Source organism: Lepidochelys kempii, chromosome 26, assembly GCF_965140285.1.
Source record: "Lepidochelys kempii isolate rLepKem1 chromosome 26, rLepKem1.hap1, whole genome shotgun sequence".
NCBI lineage: Eukaryota > Metazoa > Chordata > Testudines > Cheloniidae > Lepidochelys > Lepidochelys kempii.
In genome coordinates, this window is record NC_136405.1 from 15169863 (window position 1) to 15189341 (window position 19479).

The 19479-nt window shown below is 59.6% G+C and overlaps 1 protein-coding gene across 1 annotated transcript; it reads right to left on the minus strand.

Moving 5' to 3' along the window:
* Positions 1-464: 464 nt before the first annotated feature.
* Positions 465-4921, minus strand: LOC140903525 (neuropeptide Y receptor type 4-2). Its single transcript, XM_073324923.2, has 2 exons — positions 4831-4921; positions 465-3624 (listed from the first exon to the last, which is right to left on the minus strand). The coding sequence occupies exon 2, from the start codon at positions 3552-3554 to the stop codon at positions 2451-2453; it is 1104 nt and encodes a 367-aa protein (XP_073181024.2). The 5' UTR covers positions 3555-3624; positions 4831-4921; the 3' UTR covers positions 465-2450.
* Between the last annotated feature and the right edge of the window lie 14558 nt (positions 4922-19479).

Genomic DNA, 19479 nt, shown 5'->3' on the forward strand with positions numbered 1-19479 from the left:
CGGCCGTTTGTGGAGAGCCGACACACCGCGAGTGTTCGCTAAAGGGAGCTACTCACATTTCGTCAGCTTGTTCAGTTTATTCTTGATTATTACAAAGAATTATCCCCTTAGAAAAGCCGCAGCCGTCTGTGCATTTCGATAAGATACATATTTATAAATTGGTTACAAACATCGACTGTTGGGCAAAATATCCCCAGGCCCCACGCGCTGGGAGCCGATGTTCAGTACTCTGGGGCTGGAGCCCCCACGGGGAAAATTTGGTGGGTGCAGAGCCCCCCCCGGCAGCTCCCCGCCCCACCCCCGGCCCCAGGGGGGGTGGGGAGAAGCCAAGCGGGGCGGCGCGTTCAGGGGAGGAGGCGGAGCGGAGGTGAGCTGGGGCCAGGCGCGGGGCGGGGAGCTGCCGAGGGGGGCTCTGCACCCACCAAATTTTCCCCGTGGGGGCTCCAGCCCCGGAGCACCCCGGGAGTCGGCGCCTAAGGTGCCACTTTTGAATTGATCAGTGGGGGGAGAGGCCGCTTCCCCTGCTCCCCCCCAGCTACGCTCCCCCGCTCCTAGGAGCCAGAGGGACCTGCTGGATGCTTCCTGGGAGCTGCCCCAGGTAAGCACCGCCGGGACTCCCCACCTCGCCCCCCGGCAGATCCCTCTGGCTCTTAGGGGCAGTGTGGGCACCCACTACGGTGGCCCACGAGACCCTCCTGCCTGGTTCTGGGGGGCAGTCAGGGGAGGGGGGTGGATGGGGCAGGGGTTCTGGGGGGGGGCATCAAGGAATGCCCGGGGTTGGATGTGGCAGAAGTCCCGGGGAGCGGGGGTGGGCCACAACCCCCTCGTAGGATGAGGAGGGAACCAGTTGTTAAGATTTTGGCAGCTCATCACTGGGTAAAATGAACCCATTAGCTAAGCCCCCGGGATTGGATCAAGCAAACTCAAAAAGATTCACAAGTGTCCAGAAGAACAGCTTTGGACTGGCCGGGTCCCTCTGTCCTGTTAGCCCCAAAAACTGCAACCTCTGAGCCCCGGAAAGCGATTCTGGACAGATACCGACTATGCAAGTGACTGAGTGAGCTCACGGGCAATACACTAAGGGGGAGCGATTTTCCACCAACGTCAGGAAGTGGAGATCAGGAATATCACTCCGCAGTCACTGGGTAAAGGCATGTGACTGAAAGGAGAACGAAGCACAAAACTCAGCAGTGAAAAGTAAATTAGATCTCGGAATTCTTTTTCAGGTTGAATAATCTAAGGTGTTACCGGAGTCACAGAGAAGGGGATTTTGCTTTTAGAAAACCAGTGAACCATCTCTCCACAGCGCCCCTTTAACAGCCCAGCCCGATTGCTTCTTTTTTCACTTCAAAATACCAAAGAGTGAGTGAAAGGAATGTCAGTTTCTTGTTTTTTCTTTTTTTTTTTAAATCAGGCATTTGGGAGTTTTAGGAGATCATCAAAAATCTCTGAAATCAAGGGCACTGTGTATTGTTTGGCAAACAGGAGAATTTTCGCAGGTCTCAAACTAGGTGCTAATGCCCCAGTTACACATGAAAATGGCGATTTTCTTGCACGAGTCAGCTGTTCTCATGTGCTGCTGGGTAGTTAGGAGTGACGGTGCTCGGAGACCACGGCAAGCAATGAGCCTGGCAGGAATGCCTAGGACACAAGAGACAGATTCGAGATGTTCTTTAAATGCACCTGGAATAATTTGTGTTTGCCTCCAGTAGCTGCAGATCTAACCCCCGACTGCACATTGAATCGCCCAGCCTGGCAATGCACCCACCATCTGCGCATGGGGGGGGTGTCCCCCTTTGAAAACTAGCTAATCCAGTACTTGGTAAAAGGACCCAAGCAGGGACATTTCCGATGTGGTAACGATGCTTAACGCTATGACAGCGCCGCTCAGCCCGCCATGCCCCTCCCGAGCTGTGCGACCGCGAAGTGTTAACAGCCCTATCTGAATGCTGGGGAAACGGCGACAGAGGGATGAAGGCCAAAAGTCTCTAGGCTGAAAGCCGCACATTCGGCACCTCACTCCAGAGTTCAGCGCCTGATTTCCACAGGTGCTGAACCCCTGCAGCCCAGCCCTTTGGCAAACCCAGCCGGGACCCATCTATGGAGCTGGGCCGAGGCACCAGCACTGGGCCATCTGGGGCAGTCAGACACCCACTGCTCCTGCATCCCTGGGGTGCCTCAGGCCACTCGGAGAATCACCAGGCTGAAAACTGGAGACTGAGTGAGTGGCTCCGCAGGGAACAGAGCCCAGGACTTCCCGTGGTCAGTTTCTGTGGGATTCCCCAGAGCTCACTCCCAGGCTCCCTCTGGATCTGAGCTGTGCCCGAGGGAGGGGCGGGGGGCTGCCCTAGACGGGCAGAGAGCCTACAGCACAGCAGCATCCCCCCGCCCGCCGGGCAAGGCTACGGCGGGCTCTGCTCCTGGCACCAGGCGCTGGGGGCAGCCCCCTGTCAGGCGTCGGTGGCGACCCCCTCGCTGCGCAGCGAGGCCTTGGAGACCTCGGTGCTGACGGTGGACAGGGGGACGCTCTCGTACGTGTCCGGCTCCCCAGCGCAGCTGCAGCGGTGGAGCAAGGCTTTGAGCTCCTGCTGGAAGTTGGTGTTCAGGAAGCCATAGAGGACGGGGTTGACGCAGGTGGAGGCCATGGCCGCCAGATGGCAGAGGGAGAAGAGCAGGTCGTGGTGGCAGCCGGAGATGGCCTCGGGGGCCCAGTCGTACAGGGCGTTGAAGACGGTCAGGGGCAGCCAGCACACGGCGAAGGCGGCGACGAGGCAGGCCAGCAGGACGCTGACCCGCCGGTGGCTGGCGGCCCGGGGCCCCTGCGTGGGCCGCTCCAGGACGTCCCGCCGGCGCCGCAGCCGCAGGAAGATGCGGCCGTAGCAGGCCAGGATGAGCAGCAGGGGCAGGCAGTACTGGCCGAATAGCAGCCCGGTGGTGTAGGCCAGGCGGTGCCCGTCCGACGGCCACTTCTCCACGCACACCAGGTGGCCGGCGAAGGCGTCGAAGGGCAGGCTGAGGTTGCGGAAGGGCTCGTCCGTCAGGACGCTGAAGGCGAGGAAGGGCAGGGAGACGCAGCCCGACACCAGCCAGGTGACGCTCACGGCCAGGTAGGCGTGGGTGGCCCCCGGCTTCCAGCCGGTGGGGTTGACGATGAGCTGGTGCCGCTCCAGGGCGATCCAGGCCAGCGAGAGGATGGAGACGGTGACGGAGACGCACTGCGCGAAGGGGCTGGCCTTGCACAGGAACTCGCCCAGCACCCAGCGGTCCATGAGGGTGTAGATGACGGTGACGGGCAGGCACACCAGGCTCATCAGCAGGTCGGAGCAGGCCAGGTTGGCAATGAAGATGCTGGTGACGTTCCTCATCTCCTGGTGCCGGGCGACGACGCAGAGCAGGCAGAGGTTCCCCACCAGCCCCACGGCCAGCAGGGCGCTGTAGGCCACCACCAGGACGGTGCTGTTCCCCACCGAGGGGCCGCACGGCCCGCCCTGCTCCCAGGGCAGGCTCAGCCGCTCCGAGACATTCGGGTACGTGAGCTTCAGCAGCTCCTCCATCCTCTGCTCCTGGCCGGGGCGGGCAGCGGCTGTGCCGGGGGCAGGACACTCTGCTCACCGCGTCCCCAGCCTGGGCCAAGACAGGGAGCAAGAGCTGGGGAGGGCAGCACGAGGGCATCGCCATGGGTCCGACCCATGCCCAGCCCCTCCCCGCAGGTCCAAGCCACGCCCGGCAGCCCCCACATACCCGAGCCGCTCCCAGCGCCCCCAAGTGTCTGAGCCGCCCCCGGGTCCCCCAGCCCCATGTGCCCAAGCCGCTCCCAGTGCCCCCCGGAGCCAAGTCTGACGCTCCCGGGAATCCTAGCAGCTCAGCATCCGCGCGTGGCCCTGCCAAGCGTACTGCCCCGGATGCCTGAGGCCCCCTGCTCCCAGGTGCCCGAGCAGAGCCCACCCCATCACCTATCCCAGCGCCCCCCGCGTGCCCCAGCCACACGGGTGGCGCCGGGGGCCCTCCTGCAGGGGTGCCAAGGGCGAGTGGGAGGTAGAGGGGAACAGGGCGCCGGCGGGCTGGAGGCGAGGTCCCAGCAGGGCAGGGCAGGGAAGCCTAGCGGGCACCACAGGGGGCTGATTTAGGGGATTGCTGGAAGGGAGATGCCCAGATCCATTCATGGGGAGGGCAGAGCCCCCGATGGGGCCAGGAGAGCCCCCACCAGGGTGGGCAAGTCGGCTCCACGCTGCTGTCATGTGGCATCCTCCCTTGGACGCTGTGCCAGGAGGGAGCCCAGCGACCTGCAATGGGCTGGGGTGGGCAGGGGCTCTGGGCCCCCAGGGGACAGACAGACAGACAGACCCCCCCCGCCCCCAGCTCCCAACAGACAGACAGACAGCTGGACAGTGTCTGATGGCAGCCGGAAGGGGTTTACACAGCCTGGGTGGCCAATACCCCGGGGGCACCCATGGGGCCAGGCCCCTCCCCCAGGGCTGGGAGGGACAGTGCTCTGGCCTGGGGCGGGGGGGGGGGGGAACAGGGTGAGGCAGTGAAACCCCCGACCCCCGCCCCCCGCCGTCCCTCCCTGGGAGCCCCCCACAGCGGGGAGCGGGAGCCAGATGGTGCATGTGTGTGTGTGGGGGGGGCGACGTGTGTGTGTGTCTGCGGGGGGGGCGATGTGTGTGTCTGCGGGGGGGGCGATGTGTGTGTGTGTCTGCGGGGGGGGCGATGTGTGTGTCTCCGGGGGGGGCGATGTGTGTAGCTCTGTGCGGAGCCGAGCAGGATCGAGCCGGGGCAGCGCAGCCCAGGCCAGGAGCCCCCCCGCCCCGCACGGACCCGCCCCCTCACCTGGCTCCGGCAGGGTCCGGTCCGGTCCGGTCCGGTCCGGCTCGGCTCCGCAGTGTCTGGCCCCGCTCCGGGCTCGCGGCTCCGCAGCGCTCCCGGCCGGCGCGGGAGGGGCCCGGCCCGTCTTGAGGCGGCGCCGAGACGCCCCGGGCCCCGCCCTGGCGGGGGCGCCCTGCGAGGCGGGGGCGGCTCGGGGGGGGCCCAGGCGGGATCCCCCGGCAGCGGGGCCCCGCGGGGCTGGGAAAACACCTGAACTGCGGGAGCCTCCCGCCCCTCCGCAGCCCTGCGGTGCCCCTCACTCCCGACCCGCAGCCCCCTTTACCCCAGCCCTGCCCCCCAGCCCTGCGGTGCCCCTCACTCCCGACCCGCAGCCCCCTTTACCCCAGCCCTGCCCCCCAGCCCTGCGGTGCCCCTCACTCCCGACCCGCAGCCCCCTTTACCCCAGCCCTGCCCCCCAGCCCTGCGGTGCCCCTCACTCCCGACCCGCAGCCCCCTTTACCCCAGCCCTGCCCCCCAGCCCTGCGGTGCCCCTCACTCCCGACCCGCAGCCCCCTTGTGCCCCAGCCCTGCCCCCCAGCCCTGCGGTGCCCCTCACTCCCGACCCGCAGCCCCCTTGTGCCCCAGCCCTGCCCCCCAGCCCTGCCGGTGCCCCTCACTCCCGACCCGCAGCCCCCTTGTGCCCCAGCCCTGCCCCCCAGCCCTGCGGTGCCCCTCACTCCCGACCCGCAGCCCCCTTTACCCCAGCCCTGCCCCCCAGCCCTGCGGTGCCCCTCACTCCCGACCCGCAGCCCCCTTTACCCCAGCCCTGCCCCCCAGCCCTGCGGTGCCCCTCACTCCCGACCCGCAGCCCCCTTGTGCCCCAGCCCTGCCCCCCAGCCCTGCGGTGCCCCTCACTCCCGACCCGCAGCCCCCTTTACCCCAGCCCTGCCCCCCAGCCCTGCGGTGCCCCTCACTCCCGACCCGCAGCCCCCTTTACCCCAGCCCTGCCCCCCAGCCCTGCGGTGCCCCTCACTCCCGACCCGCAGCCCCCTTTACCCCAGCCCTGCCCCCCAGCCCTGCGGTGCCCCTCACTCCCGACCCGCAGCCCCCTTGTGCCCCAGCCCTGCCCCCCAGCCCTGCCAGTGCCCCTCACTCCCGACCCGCAGCCCCCTTGTGCCCCAGCCCTGCCCCCCAGCCCTGCGGTGCCCCTCACTCCCGACTCGCAGCCCCCTTTACCCCAGCCCTGCGGTGCCCCTCACTCCCGACCTGCAGCCCCCTTGTGCCCCAGCCCTGGCCCCCAGCCCTGCCAGTACCCCCTCACTCCCGACCCGCAGCCACCTGTTACACCTGTGGGGGGCAGCCGGGTGGCATGGTGTGACATACCCACAGGGAATGGGGGGCAGTGTTTTACACACATGTGGGGAGCAGGATGGGGACTCATTGACACACCCGTGGGGAGCAGGGGGCAGAGTGTGACACACCCATGGGAGGATGGGGGAGTGTGGCAGGGTGTGACACACCCGTGGGGGGGTGCTCAGGCAGGGCAAGCTCAGCCACTGTCTGTAGGGTCCCTGGGATAGAGCCCTGCCTGGGGTGAAGAGGGCGAGGGACCCCAGGAGCAGGGCAGGAGGCCTGGCTGAGCGGTGCCAGGGACCCCGGGCAGGCTGGGCTGGGGGCTGACCGTGGCAAGGGGCACGTGGACATGTGGGAGCCCTGCTGCGCCCCTGGGGGAAGGGGCATTTGGCACCTTCCTCAACCCCGCACCAGCACATGCCGCAAGCGGGCCTGGCCGCCAGCGCAGAGCCATGCTTGCCGGAGCCCCGGTCCCGTAGCCCCGGCGCTGGCAGGGGCAGCTGTGGGGCAGGGAGGAGCCCTGTTTGCAGTAGGGTGCTGGGGGTTGGGTGCCCCAGGTCCGAGCCCAGCCCTCCAGCCTGGTCTCTCCTGACTGTGGCGATGGCCTCTGACCCCTGCGTGACGCTGGGCAGGTTCCTAGGGCTCAGTGAGGCACGTGGCTGTACCAGGGCCCAGCCCCCATGTGTTTGGGGTGGGGCCCAGGAGGAATGCTGGCTGCAAGCCAACCCCTGCCCGCCCAAACAGCCTGGCCAGGAGGCAGCGTGAGCAGCCACTGAGGTGGGGGTCAGGACATCTGGGTTCTGTTCCTGATTCTTTTATCATCTGCCCCTGCACAAGTCGCCCCTTTGTGCCTCAGTTTCCCCATATTTAAAATGCTGAGGACGCGACTGAGCCTCTTTCATGCAGCGCTGCAGGATGGTTGGCGGCTGAGGGCTCTAACTGCAGAGATACCCCCCGCCCCGGCATAAACCCAGCGGCAGCTACTGCCAGTCGCCCGTCGGGACAGTGCAGTGCCTGGCACTTCCAGTGGCCCTTTGCAGCCTCTCTGCTTTACCCCCTTTGCCTCGGTGGGCAGGGGAGATGGGAAGCGGAGAGGAGGCCGTGGGTGGGGCAGGAAGTCACAGCTGGGATTTGAAAGCAGGCCGGGTTACGGGAACACAACTGCCGCAGGGAGTTTGTTTATACACAGAGGCAGGGTGATTAAGATAACAAAAGGCTTGGCATTAAATTAAATTAAGGATCCTGAGATGATCCTGAAAACATTGCCAGACACTCCAGAGAAGAGACAGGAAACAAAGGGTAGGAATAAATGGTCAGTTTTCAGAATGGAGAGATAAATAGTGGTGTACCCCAGGGGTCTGTTCTGGGACCGGTCATAGAATCATAGAATATCAGGGCTGGAAGGGACCTCAGGAGGTATCCAGTCCAACCCCTGCTCCAAGCAGGACCAACCCCAACTAAATCATCCCAGCCAGGGCATTGTCAAGCCGGGCTTTAAAAACCTCTAAGGAAGGGGATTCCACCACCTCCCTAGGTAACGTATTCCAGTGCTTCAACACCCTCCTCGTGAAACAGTGTTTCCTAATATCCACCCTAGACCTCCTACACTGCAACTTGAAACCATTACTCCTTGTTTCAGAGTAACAGCCGTGTTAGTCTGTATTCGCAAAAAGAAAAGGAGGACTTGTGGCACCTTAGAGACTAACCAATTTATTTGAGCATGAGCTTTCGTGAGCTACAGCTCACTTCATCAGATGCATACCGTGGAAACTGCAGAAGATCTTTTTATACACACAAAGCATGAAAAAATACCTCCCCCCACCCTACTCTCCTGCTGGTAATAGCTTATCTAAAGTGACCACTCTCCTTACAATGTGTATGATAATCAAGGTGGGCCATTTCCAGCACAAATCCAGGGTTTAACAAGAACATCTGAGGAGTTGGGGGGGGGAGTAGGAAAAAACAAGGGGAAATAGGGTACCTTGCATAATGACTTAGCCACTCCCAGTCTCTATTCAAGCCTAAGTTAATTGTATCCAATTTGCAAATGAATTCCAATTCAACAGTTTCTCGCTGGAGTCTGGATTTGAAGTTTTTTTTGTTGTAATATCACAACTTTCATGTCTGTAATCGAGTGACCAAAGAGATTGAAGTGTTCTCCGTCTGGTTTTTGAATGTTATGATTCCTGATGTCAGATTTGTGTGCATTTATTCTTTTACATAGAGACTGTCCAGTTTGACCAATGTATGTGGCAGAGGGGCATTGCTGGCACATGATGGCATAGATCACATTGGTGGATGTGCAGGTGAATGAGCCTCTGATCGTGTGGCTGATGTGATTAGGCCCTATGATGGTGTCCCCTGAATAGATATGTGGGCACAGTTGGCAACGGGCTTTGTTGCCCCTCTGCCATGTACATTGGTCAAACTGGACAGTCTCTACGTAAAAGAATAAATGGACACAAATCAGATGTCAAGAATTATAACGTTCATAAACCAGATGTCAAGAAGTATAACGTTCATATCATACACATTGTAAGGAGAGTGATCACTTTAGATAAGCTATTACCAGCAGGAGAGTGGGGTGGGGGGAGGTATTTTTTCATGCTTTGTGTGTATATAAAAAGATCTTCTACACTTTCCACAGTATGCATCCGATGAAGTGAGCTGTAGCTCACGAAAGCTTATGCTCAAATAAATTGGTTAGTCTCTAAGGTGCCACAAGTACTCCTTTTCTTTTTGCCATTACTCCTTGTTCTGTCATCTGCTATCACTGAGAACAGTCTAGATCCGTCCTCTTTGGATCCACCTTTCAGGTAGTTAAAAGCAGCTATCAAATCCCCCCTCACTCTTCTCTTCCGCAGACTAAACAATCCCAGTTCCCTCAGCCTCTCCTCATAAGTCATGTGCTCCAGCCCCTAATCATTTTTGTTGCCCTCCGCTGGACGCTTTCCAATTTTTCCACATCCTTCTTGTAGTGTGGGGCCCAAAACTGGACCCAGTACTCCAGATGAGGCCTCACCAATGTCCAATAGAGGGGAACGATCATGTCCTATTCAACATATTCATAAATGATCTGGGAAAAGGGGTAAACAGTGAGGTGGCAAAATTTGCAGATGATAAAACATTACTCAAGATAGTTAAGACCCAGGCAGACTGCGAAGAGCTACACAAGGATCTCACAAAACTGGGTGACTGGGCAACAAAATGGCAGATGAAATTTAATGTTGATAAATGCAAAGTAATGCACATTGGAAAACACAATCCCAACTAAACCTATAAAATGATGGGGTCTAAATTAGCTGTTACCACTCAAGAAGGAGATCTTGGAGTCCTTGTGGACAGTTCTGTGAAAACATCCACTCAATGTGCAGCAGCCATCAAAAAAGCGAACAGAATGCTGGGAATCATTAAGAAAGGGATGGATAATAGGACAGAAAATATCATGTCGCCTCTCTATAAATCCACGGTACGCCCACATCTGGAATACTGCTTGCCGATGTGGTCACCCCATCTCAAAAAAGATATATTAGAATTGGAAAAGGTTCAGAAAAGGGCAACAAAAAGGATTAGGGATATAGACCGGCTTCCATATGAGGAGAGATTAACAAGGCTGGGACTTTTCAACTTGGAAAAGAGACGACTAAGGGGGGATATGACAGAGGTCTATAATATCATGACTGGTGTGGAGAAAGTAAATCAGGAAGTGTTATTTACTCCTTCTCATAACACAAGAACCAGGGGTCACCAAGTGAAATTAATAGGCAGCAGGTTTAAAACAAACAGAAGAAAGTATTTCTTCACACAACGCACAGTCAACCTGTGGAACTCCTGGCCAGAGGATGTTATGAAGGCCAATACCATAACAGGGTTCAAAAAAGAACTAGATACATTAATGAAGGATATGTCCATCAATGGCTATTAGCCAGAATGGGCAGGGATGGTGTCCCTAGCCTCTGTTTGCCAGAAGCTGGGAATGGGTGACAGGGGATGGATCACTTGATGATGACCTGTTCTGTTCATTCCCTCTGAGGCACCTGGCATTGGCCACTGTCAGCAGACAGGATACTGGGCTAGATGGACCTTTGGTCTGACCCAGAGTGGCCGCTCTTATGTTCTTATGCCAGTCAGCCTCACCTCAGTCCCTGGAAAAATCATGGAGCAGGTCCTCAAAGAATCAATCCTGAAGCACTTGCATGAGAGGAAAGTGATCAGGAACAGCCAGCATGGATTCACCAAGGGAAGGTCATGCCTGACTAATCTAATCGCCTTTTATGATGAGATTACTGGTTCTGTGGATGAAGGGAAAGCAGTGGATGTATTGTTTCTTGACTTTAGCAAAGCTTTTGATACGGTCTCCCACAGTATTCTTGTCAGCAAGTTAAGGAAGTATGGGCTGGATGAATGCACTATAAGGTGGGTAGAAAGCTGGCTAAATTGTCGGGCTCAACGGGTAGTGATCAATGGCTCCATGTCTAGTTGGCAGCCGGTATCAAGTGGAGTGCCCCAAGGGTCGGTCCTGGGGCCGGTTTTATTCAATATCTTCATAAATGATCTGGAGGATGGTGTGGATTGCACTCTCAGCAAATTTGCGGATGATACTAAACTGGGAGGAGTGGTAGATACGCTGGAGGGCAGGGATAGGATACAGAAGGACCTAGACCAATTGGAAGATTGGGCCAAAAGGAATCTGATGAGGTTCAATAAGGATAAGTGCAGGGTCCTGCACTTAGGACGGAAGAACCCAATGCACAGCTACAGACTAGGGACCGAATGGCTAGGCAGCAGTTCTGCAGAAAAGGACCTAGGGGTGACAGTGGACGAGAAGCTGGATATGAGTCAGCAGTGTGCCCTTGTTGCCAAGAAGGCCAATGGCATTTTGGGATGTATAAGTAGGGGCATAGCGAGCAGATCGAGGGATGTGATCGTTCCCCTCTATTCGACATTGGTGAGGCCTCATCTGGAGTACTGTGTCCAGTTTTGGGCCCCACACTTCAAGAAGGATGTGGATAAATTGGAGAGAGTCCAGCGAAGGGCAACAAAAATGATTAGGGGACTGGAACACATGAGTTATGAGGAGAGGCTGAGGGAGCTGGGATTGTTTAGCCTGCAGAAGAGAAGAATGAGGGGGGATTTGATAGCTGCTTTCAACTACCTGAAAGGGGGTTCCAAAGAGGATGGCTCTAGACTGTTCTCAATGGTAGCAGATGACAGAACGAGGAGTAATGGTCTCAAGTTGCAGTGGGGGAGGTTTAGGTTGGATATTAGGAAAAACTTTTTCACTAAGAGGGTGGTGAAACACTGGAATGCGTTACCTAGGGAGGTGGTAGAATCTCCTTCCTTAGAGGTTTTTAAGGTCAGGCTTGACAAAGCCCTGGCTGGGATGATTTAACTGGGAATTGGTCCTGTTTTGAGCAGGGGGTTGGACTAGATGACCTTCTGGGGTCCCTTCCAACCCTGATATTCTATGATTCTATGATTCTATGATTCTTATATAGAACCCAGATGTATCGGCCCGATGCTGTAACCCACTAGACCCCCCTTCCCTCCCAGAGCTGACATAGAACCCAGGAGTCCTGGCAGGGTCCCTCTCAACTCTGAGAGTTAGTAACAAAGTAAGAATAGGCATTAAAATTTTAAACCTAACCAGTGTCCCTTAAGTGGCTTGCCACAAGATGTCAAAACATGTTAGTGTTCGAGTTGAGTAGGTATAATACTTATTTAATTTTCTTTCTTTTATATAGGAATTAGATCCAGGGCTCCTGTCAGCTAATTGCTAAGTTATCTGCCAAAAAAAACTAGAGTTTTCAAGTGCCTAAGTACCCCTGGAATCACAGTTAAAGTTGCCCCCCACCAAAATCTGAAATGGTGCCCCCTGCCAGTCCAGCTGTGCTAACCGTGGGCAGTGGCTTGCAAGTCCCCTAGAAACGCTCAGGAATGTGGCGTTTCCCCTGCAGAATTTTTTTTCCGGCAAAAAGTTGAATACCGAAATACTTCTCTTCGGCCATGCTGCAGCAGTGCCTCATGGGAGCTGTAGTTCCGGTGCCTGGTGCCCCCGTTCGCCTCCATAAGCTGGGGTCCCCTGTCCGACTACATCTCCCATGATGCACTACGGCCTCTCCTCTCCTATTCTCTCAGTGCAGGGCCCACAGGCCCGCTGGGGAGCTGAGATGGCAACTCGCTGGGGCAGGGCCTGCGTGCGCGTGGATCTTGCGTGTGCATAAGCGTGTGGGTCTGTGGGCATGCCTGCTCAGCTCCCTGCTGGCTCCTGTAACATTCCTATTCAGCAGCCACAGTGACCCCCACGCTGGGTGAATCTGCTCCAGGGGCACTGAACCAAAACCCTGGGGTAGGAGCAATTCTCAGGCCAGCCCCAGTGGTTCTCTCCTGACAGTCAGGGAGGTACTGCTGCAGAGAGGGGCACTTCACCAAGGAGGTCAGAGTAATTATCCCCATTTTACAGATAGGGAACTGAGGCACAGAGGGGGGCAGTCGCTGGTAGAGCCGGGTCTTGATCCCAGGACTCCTGGGTCCCAGCCCAGTGCTTTGCCCACTAGGCGCCAGTTAAAATATCAGCGTTTCTTCTTCACTGACCCCCGCTTGGGACTGGCCCTGGGCCAGGCCCCGTTGCTGCAGCACCTGGAGGTCCCAGCTGAGGCCAGGGCCCCGTCGTGCTGGGCACGGAGCAGAGACCCAGCGAGAGCCGGGCCCTGCTTAGCGAGCTCCCAGTCGGGCTCCCCGGCCAGCTAAGGCTGGGAGGAGAGCAGCTGTTTCCCCAGCGTATAACCCTCGGCATGTTGCCAGCTCCTCCAGGCCAGCCGCCATCTGCGCCGGGCTCTGGGCGAGCTCAGCTCCCTGGGCTGGGCCCGGGGCTTTTCCCACCCGCGCGGCGACACCTGCCTTGTGGCTGCTGCCGTCCGCGCCCAGGTCACCCGTCCTGCTCCAGGGCAGCGTCCGTGCTGAGCCCCCGGCACTGAATGGCAGGAAACTCCGGGCTCCCGGCACCACTGGATCTGGGCCCTCGGGCCGATCACGGGAGATGTCTCTGCCTTTCCTGTCCCGAGGTCTGGGGGAATTGCAGCTGCCCCTGCCTAGCCACGCATCTCAAACAACTGGGCAAGCAGTCATCCGCAGGGGCAAGGTGGGATCATTATCCCCACGGTATGGGTGGGGAAACTGAGGCATACAGTGGGGTGGCAGTTTGCCCAGGCCACTCGTCAGCACATCCCTAGTGCTCACTTGTCTCCCGGAGCTGGGAGCAGAACCCAGGAGTCCCCTGCCTTGGCCACCAGATCCCCCTCCCCTCTCAGAGCCACACCTGGAACCACTGCCTTGCCCCACTCGGACCACCAGAGCTCACTGCTCCTCTGCCAGGAAGAGAACCCAGGAGTCCTGGCTGCCCTGTATGTCCTTTAGCCAACCCCAGCGGGAGCCCTGCCCCCCAGCTCATTGCCCTGTTGCCTCCTGTCGCCCAGCCCCATGGGAACCCCTCAGTGAGGGTTGGCAGGCAGCTTCTGCTGTCACGCTCCAGGCCAGGGATTTGGTGCTAACCTGCAGCAAGGGAGCTGCACGCCCCCCCGCCCCCGCTCCCCCCACACCCCTGAGGCAGTGCAGGCAAGCTCAGAGCCCTCGGATGCCGGTATGGCACCCCGACCCCACAGGACGGGCAGCCCCCTGGGCAGGGACCTGGGCACCAGGCAGGCCCTGCGGGGGCCTCCCACCCGGGGTAGCCAGGCCTGGCTGAGCCTGTCCAGGATCCGCCTGCCACTTCCCATGCTGGGCAGCAGGGGCCATGCCGCCGCAGCCCAGATGGGTGCTGCCCTGTTGGGGGCTATTCAAGGGGCTCATCTGGGTCTCTCCCGTGGGCTCTGGCCAGTGACGCGGCCGAGCAAGTGCCCCACGGGGTGCCCCAGGAGCAGGGCAGGCTAGTGGGGGAGGCCCTGGGGTGGCACCTAGCACACGAGCACCTGTTCCCAGCTCTCCCGTTGAGGCTCCATGCCCCAGTTTCCCTTTGGGCTGGCTCCCCAGGGGGCCGTCGCTCGCTGCAGGGGGATGTCCAGCACCTGGCGCTGTGGGGCGCATCTAGGTCCTACTGCGATACACCGAACACTAACAGACAGCTCTGGCCAGGACCCCTCGGGCACCGACACCCCCCGCCTTATGCCCCTGCAGCAATTGCTCCTTGGGGGCTGGGAGGCTGCTGGCGGCTCTGTTCTCTCCGTCTCTGCCCCTGGCTGCCTGCTTCCCGTCACCGGGGATTTCAGCTCTGATTAGCCAGGATGCAAAGCACAGCCTGGGGCATCTGCCAGCGCACAGGGGCCCTCCCTACTGCAGACATGCTTCGCTCACATGTACCAGCCTGGCCAGCACAGAGGGATGGGGGCAGGAGGCTGGATCCCCTGGGGGCTGGTTATTACAGCAGTGGCCATGGGGGCTCCCTCCCAGCCCCCAGCAGCTGGTGCTGGCTCTGTGGGTGACAGGCACTGACAGGCGTCTGGGCTGGGGGGCTCTGGTTCGTGGGAGAAGCGGGGGTGCAGGCTCTGGGGCTGGAGACCTGCGCTGGGCCGTGGGGCACACATGTGGGGCTGTGTTGAACCCGTGTCAGCACGTGGCAAGTCTGCGTGTGAGCTGGAGAGGGGCATACCCAGGCTGAGCCCTTCGCGTGTGCACCGGGGGCTTATGGGCCAGGATCCCGAGGCCCCCACCAGCCAGTGGCATCCACAGGGGCATGAAGGCCAGAAGGGCCCATTGGCCTGTCCCCAGCCAGCGCGGCTCCCGTGCATCCAGCCAGGCCTGACGCAGCGACTGTAGCCAGGCACCTGCGGCCCGGCTCCGGCTGGAGAAGCGCCAGCCCTGGGACAGCCTGGCCTGCTCTGGTGGGGACCTGGAGACCCGGGGACCCGGCGTCCAGGCCCCATTCATGCTCTCGCCCGGCACAGGCCCGGTCCCTGGGCAGGCGCGGGAAACGCAGCCCAGCCTAGCCGAGGGGGGACGGGCGTTCGGAGGAGCGCACAGAAGGAAGGGACGTTTCCCGGCACTGTCTGAGCGAGGCCGAGAGGAGACGCAGGGAGAAGCTGGGAACAATGGGCGGAGCCCTGCCCTGGGAATCGGGTGTTGTCCCAGCTCTGCTACTGCCCTGCTAGGTGCCCCTGGGTGAGTCACTTAGCTCTGGAGGTGATGCGCACACTGGGGCCTCTCCTGAAGCCTGTGTCCAGCGCCCAGCACAATGGGCTGGGCTCAGCCGGGGCTGCTGCTGGAAGGACCTGCCCTGCCAGCGAGAGGCGCTGAGCAGAGGGGCAGTTCAGTTCCAGGGTAATACAGCCACCAAGAGACACGAGACATCTGCTCTCCAGCCCTGGCTTGTAAATGCCTGGCTCGCGGCCCAGCTGAATTCGCCTGGGGGAAGTGGGCCCTCGACCCAGGGCCGGGGAATCGGCCGAGGGTCCCTGGGCCCTGCTTCATTCCCTGTCACTGGGGCGAGGCACAAGGAGTCCCAGGCCTCCTCCCCCGACACTGCTGTTTTGGGTGCGGGTCCGGCTCACGCCCAGTCCAGCCCTTCCAGGAGCGACGCTGGGGGCAGCCAGGGAACCCCCTGCTTTCCCCGGGGCCTGGAGCTTGCAGCCTGGTCCAGCTGTGGCCTTGCCGAGGCCCTGTCAGGCTCGGCTCTTCGCTATCCCGCTGCGCTCCTTGGCGGGGGCCGCGTTGGAAACAGATTCATCGGCCAAGCGCTGAGTCGGAGCTGGAAAATCACGAGCTGGCTTCAAAGCCGCCCACTGGAAGGCCAGTCACCCGGGGTTCTGCACCCGGGGCCACGTCTCCTAGGGACCACGGCGGTTTCGTCTGGAGCCCTTGTGGCATCACCCGATTCCCGGCCGTACGGATCTAAGAGCGAGACGAGCGGGCGTCAGCCTCTGTGTGCCCGGGGCTCAGGGCCTTTCTTTGAAGCCACAGGCCGGGTGCGCCCGGCGCTCAGCCCGGCTGCTCGCAGCCTCCCCTGCTCTCTCCAGAGCTGGGCTGGAAAGAAGGTTTTAAAACCCAGGGCGGCTCCTTCCGAGCGCTGGTGTCTGGTGCCATCACGTGGGCACGGCTGCTCTGCGGATGAGGGAGGTCGCGGCGGCTCGGAGAGCTCCCTCCTGGCATCGTGGGGGGGCCGGCGCAGGCCGCTAGCGGGGATGGGTGCGCCATGGTCTGCCCAGCCCCTATTTTAGTCTCGAACAGGGAGAGTCGCGCTGGACTATTCACGCTGGCCCGAGGGAGTTGGGCACCCAGAGCCCAGGGGGCTGCAGTTCCCTTGGGCACCAGCCCGCTTTGCTGATCGGTCCGGGAAGGCCCCGCGGGGAGTCACCCCACGGCTCCCCGCTCGCTGGCAGCGTTTCTTCGCTCACTGCGGCCTGGGCTGGGCTGGGCAAGGCGGGTTGCTCTCCATCTGGGCCCTACGTGGCTAGGGGCTTCCCGTGGGTCCGACCCCATCCCACTGGCTGGGGCGGTGCCGGGACTCAGCCCAGCGAGCGGCCCAAAGCCGCCCCCCTTCCCCCGGGGCTCACGAGGGGTCGGGGCTTGGCTCAGCCCCAGAGGGTTTGGGGTCCCGCCCCACCCCGCCCCTGGCATCACCTGGCCCTCAGGCCCCTGGCCTGCTCCGAATTCACTGCCCCACTGGGCCGAGCTGCACCATGGCCCGTGGCCAAGCCCAGCTCCCCCCGGCACGGCTCCCGTCCCGCACGCTGGGGGCTCCCAGCTAGCGACTGATGGCAACAATGCAACAGCACGAATCTGAGAGCCAAGGAAAAGCCCCCCAGCCCCGATCCCCCAACTCCATCCGCACCCCCCAGCTCCCTATCCCAGCCCCCCAAATCCATCCCCCTCCTCTGTCCCAGCCCCCTCCTCTGTCCCAGGCCCCCAGCTCCCTATCTCAGCCCCCCAACTCCATACCCTGGCCCCAGCCCCAGGCCCCCATCCTCTGTCCCAGCCCCCCAGCCCCAGTCCCCCAACTCCATCACCACCTCCCAGCCCCCAGGTCCCTATCCCAGACCCCCAACGCCATTCCCACCCCCGATTCCCCCAGCCCAAAGCCCCCAACTCATACCCCCTTCCCCCCAGCTCTCTATCACAGCCCCCCAACTCCATCCCCATGCCCTGTCCCAGCCCCCCAGCTCAGATCCCTCAACTCCATCCCTGTCACGGAGTGTGGGGGAGTCAGGGCCCTGCACCCCCCACTTCCTGGGGTTCACCGTGACTCTCAGCAAGCCAGTAAAACAGAGGTTTATTAGATGACAGGAACATGGTCTAACACAGAGCTTGTAGTTACAGAAAACAGGACCCCTCAGTCAGGTCCATCTAGGGGGGTAGGGAGCCCAGACCCTGGTTCTGGGCCTCCCCCCATCTCCCCAGCCAGCTCCAAACTGAAACACCTTCCCGCTGCCTCCCCCAGCCACAACCCTGGCCCCTCCTCCAGCCTTTGTCCAGTTTCCTGGGCAGAAGGTGTCACCGGGCCCCAACCCCCTCCTGGGCTCAGGTTACGAAGGGCAGCCACCATCCTTCATGTGCTGGCCATCAAGTGTCATCCCTCAGTGAAGTCACCGCCTTGTTTCCCATCCCCATCTCGTATTGGTGCAGTACCCCAGGGAAACTGAGGCACGCCCCATGTTAGCAGAAGACAGTAAACTCGTAAAAGTCCCATGCACTATTCCCAGGTTAATACTCCCTACTCCGTCACATCTCTCCCCGCTTCGAGACTGAACTGAGTGGGGTCACTCCGACCAGTGACCTGGGGAAGTTCAGGCCCCAATCTCCGGGACAACTCATCCGCTATCACGTTGGCACTCCCCTTCATGTGGAGACCAGCATCACTTCCCCACAACCTCAGCTGTGCTGAACACAACTGTCAGCGTTCACTCCCCACTCTGAGCTCTAGGGTACAGATGTGGGGACCCGCATGAAAGCCCCCTAAGCTTATTTCTACCAGTTTAAGTTAAAAACTTCCCCAAGGCACAACTCCTTTGTCCTTGGACGGTACGCTGCCACCACCAAGTGATTTAGACAAAGAATCAGGGAAAGGCCCACTTGGAGTTCCCGTTCCCCCAAAATATCCCCCAAGCCCTTACACCCCCTTGAAGGCTTGAGAATAATTTACCAACCAGATAGGTAAACCAGATTCTTAAAAAACAGAACTTTATTATAAAGAAAAAAAAAGTAAAAGAAGCACCTCTGTAAAATCAGGGTGGAAGGTAACTTTACAGGGTAATCAGATTCAAAACACAGAGGATTCCCCACTGGGCAAAACTTTAAAGTTACAAAAAACAGGGATAAACCTCCCTCTTAGCACAGGGAAAATTCACAAGTTGAAACCAAAAGGTAATCTAGCGCGCCCTGCCCTATTTACTTACTCTTTCTCCAATATTGAGACTCACTTTACGATGGTTTATAGGGGAAGGAGTTTTCTGACCTGGTGCTTCTCTGCTTCCCAAGAGAACACACCCAACACAGAGCACAAACAAAGCCTTCCCCCGCCCGGATTTGAGAGTATCTTCTTTCCCCATTGGTCCTTTTGGTCAGGTGCCAACCAGGTTATTTGAGCTTCTTAACCCCTTACAGGTAAGGAGGAATTCTAGGCTACCCTTAGCTATATGGTTATGACAATAACGCCATCCACAGCCTCAGAAACAACTCTGACATCGGGATCAAAACGATTGACAAAGGAGGTGCTGTCGTCATCATGAACAGGTTGGAATATGGACGAGAGGCTGCCAGGCAGCTCTCTAACTCCACATGCTAGAGGCCACTATCCTCTGACCCCACTGAGGATTACCAAAAGAAACTCCACCATCTGCTCAAGAAACTCCCTGAAGACGCACAGGAACAAATCCGCACAGACACACCCCTGGAACCCCGACCTGGGGTATTCTATCTGCTACCCAAGATCCATAAACCTGGAAATCCTGGGCGCTCCATCATCTCAGGCATTGGCACCCTGACAGCAGGATTGTCTGGCTATAGAGACTCCCTCCTCAGGCCCTACGCTACCAGCACTCCCAGCTACCTTCGAGACACCACTGACTTCCTAAGGAAACTACAATCCATCGGTGATCTTCCTGATAACACCATCCTGGCCACTATGGATGTAGAAGCCCTCTACACCAACATTCCTCACAAAGATGGACTACAAGCCGTCAAGAACACTATCCCCGATAATGTCACGGCTAACCTGGTGGCTGAACTTTGTGACTTTGTCCTTACCCATAACTATTTCACATTTGGGGACAATGTATACCTTCAGATCAGCGGCACTGCCATGGGTACCCGCATGGCCCCACAGTATGCCAA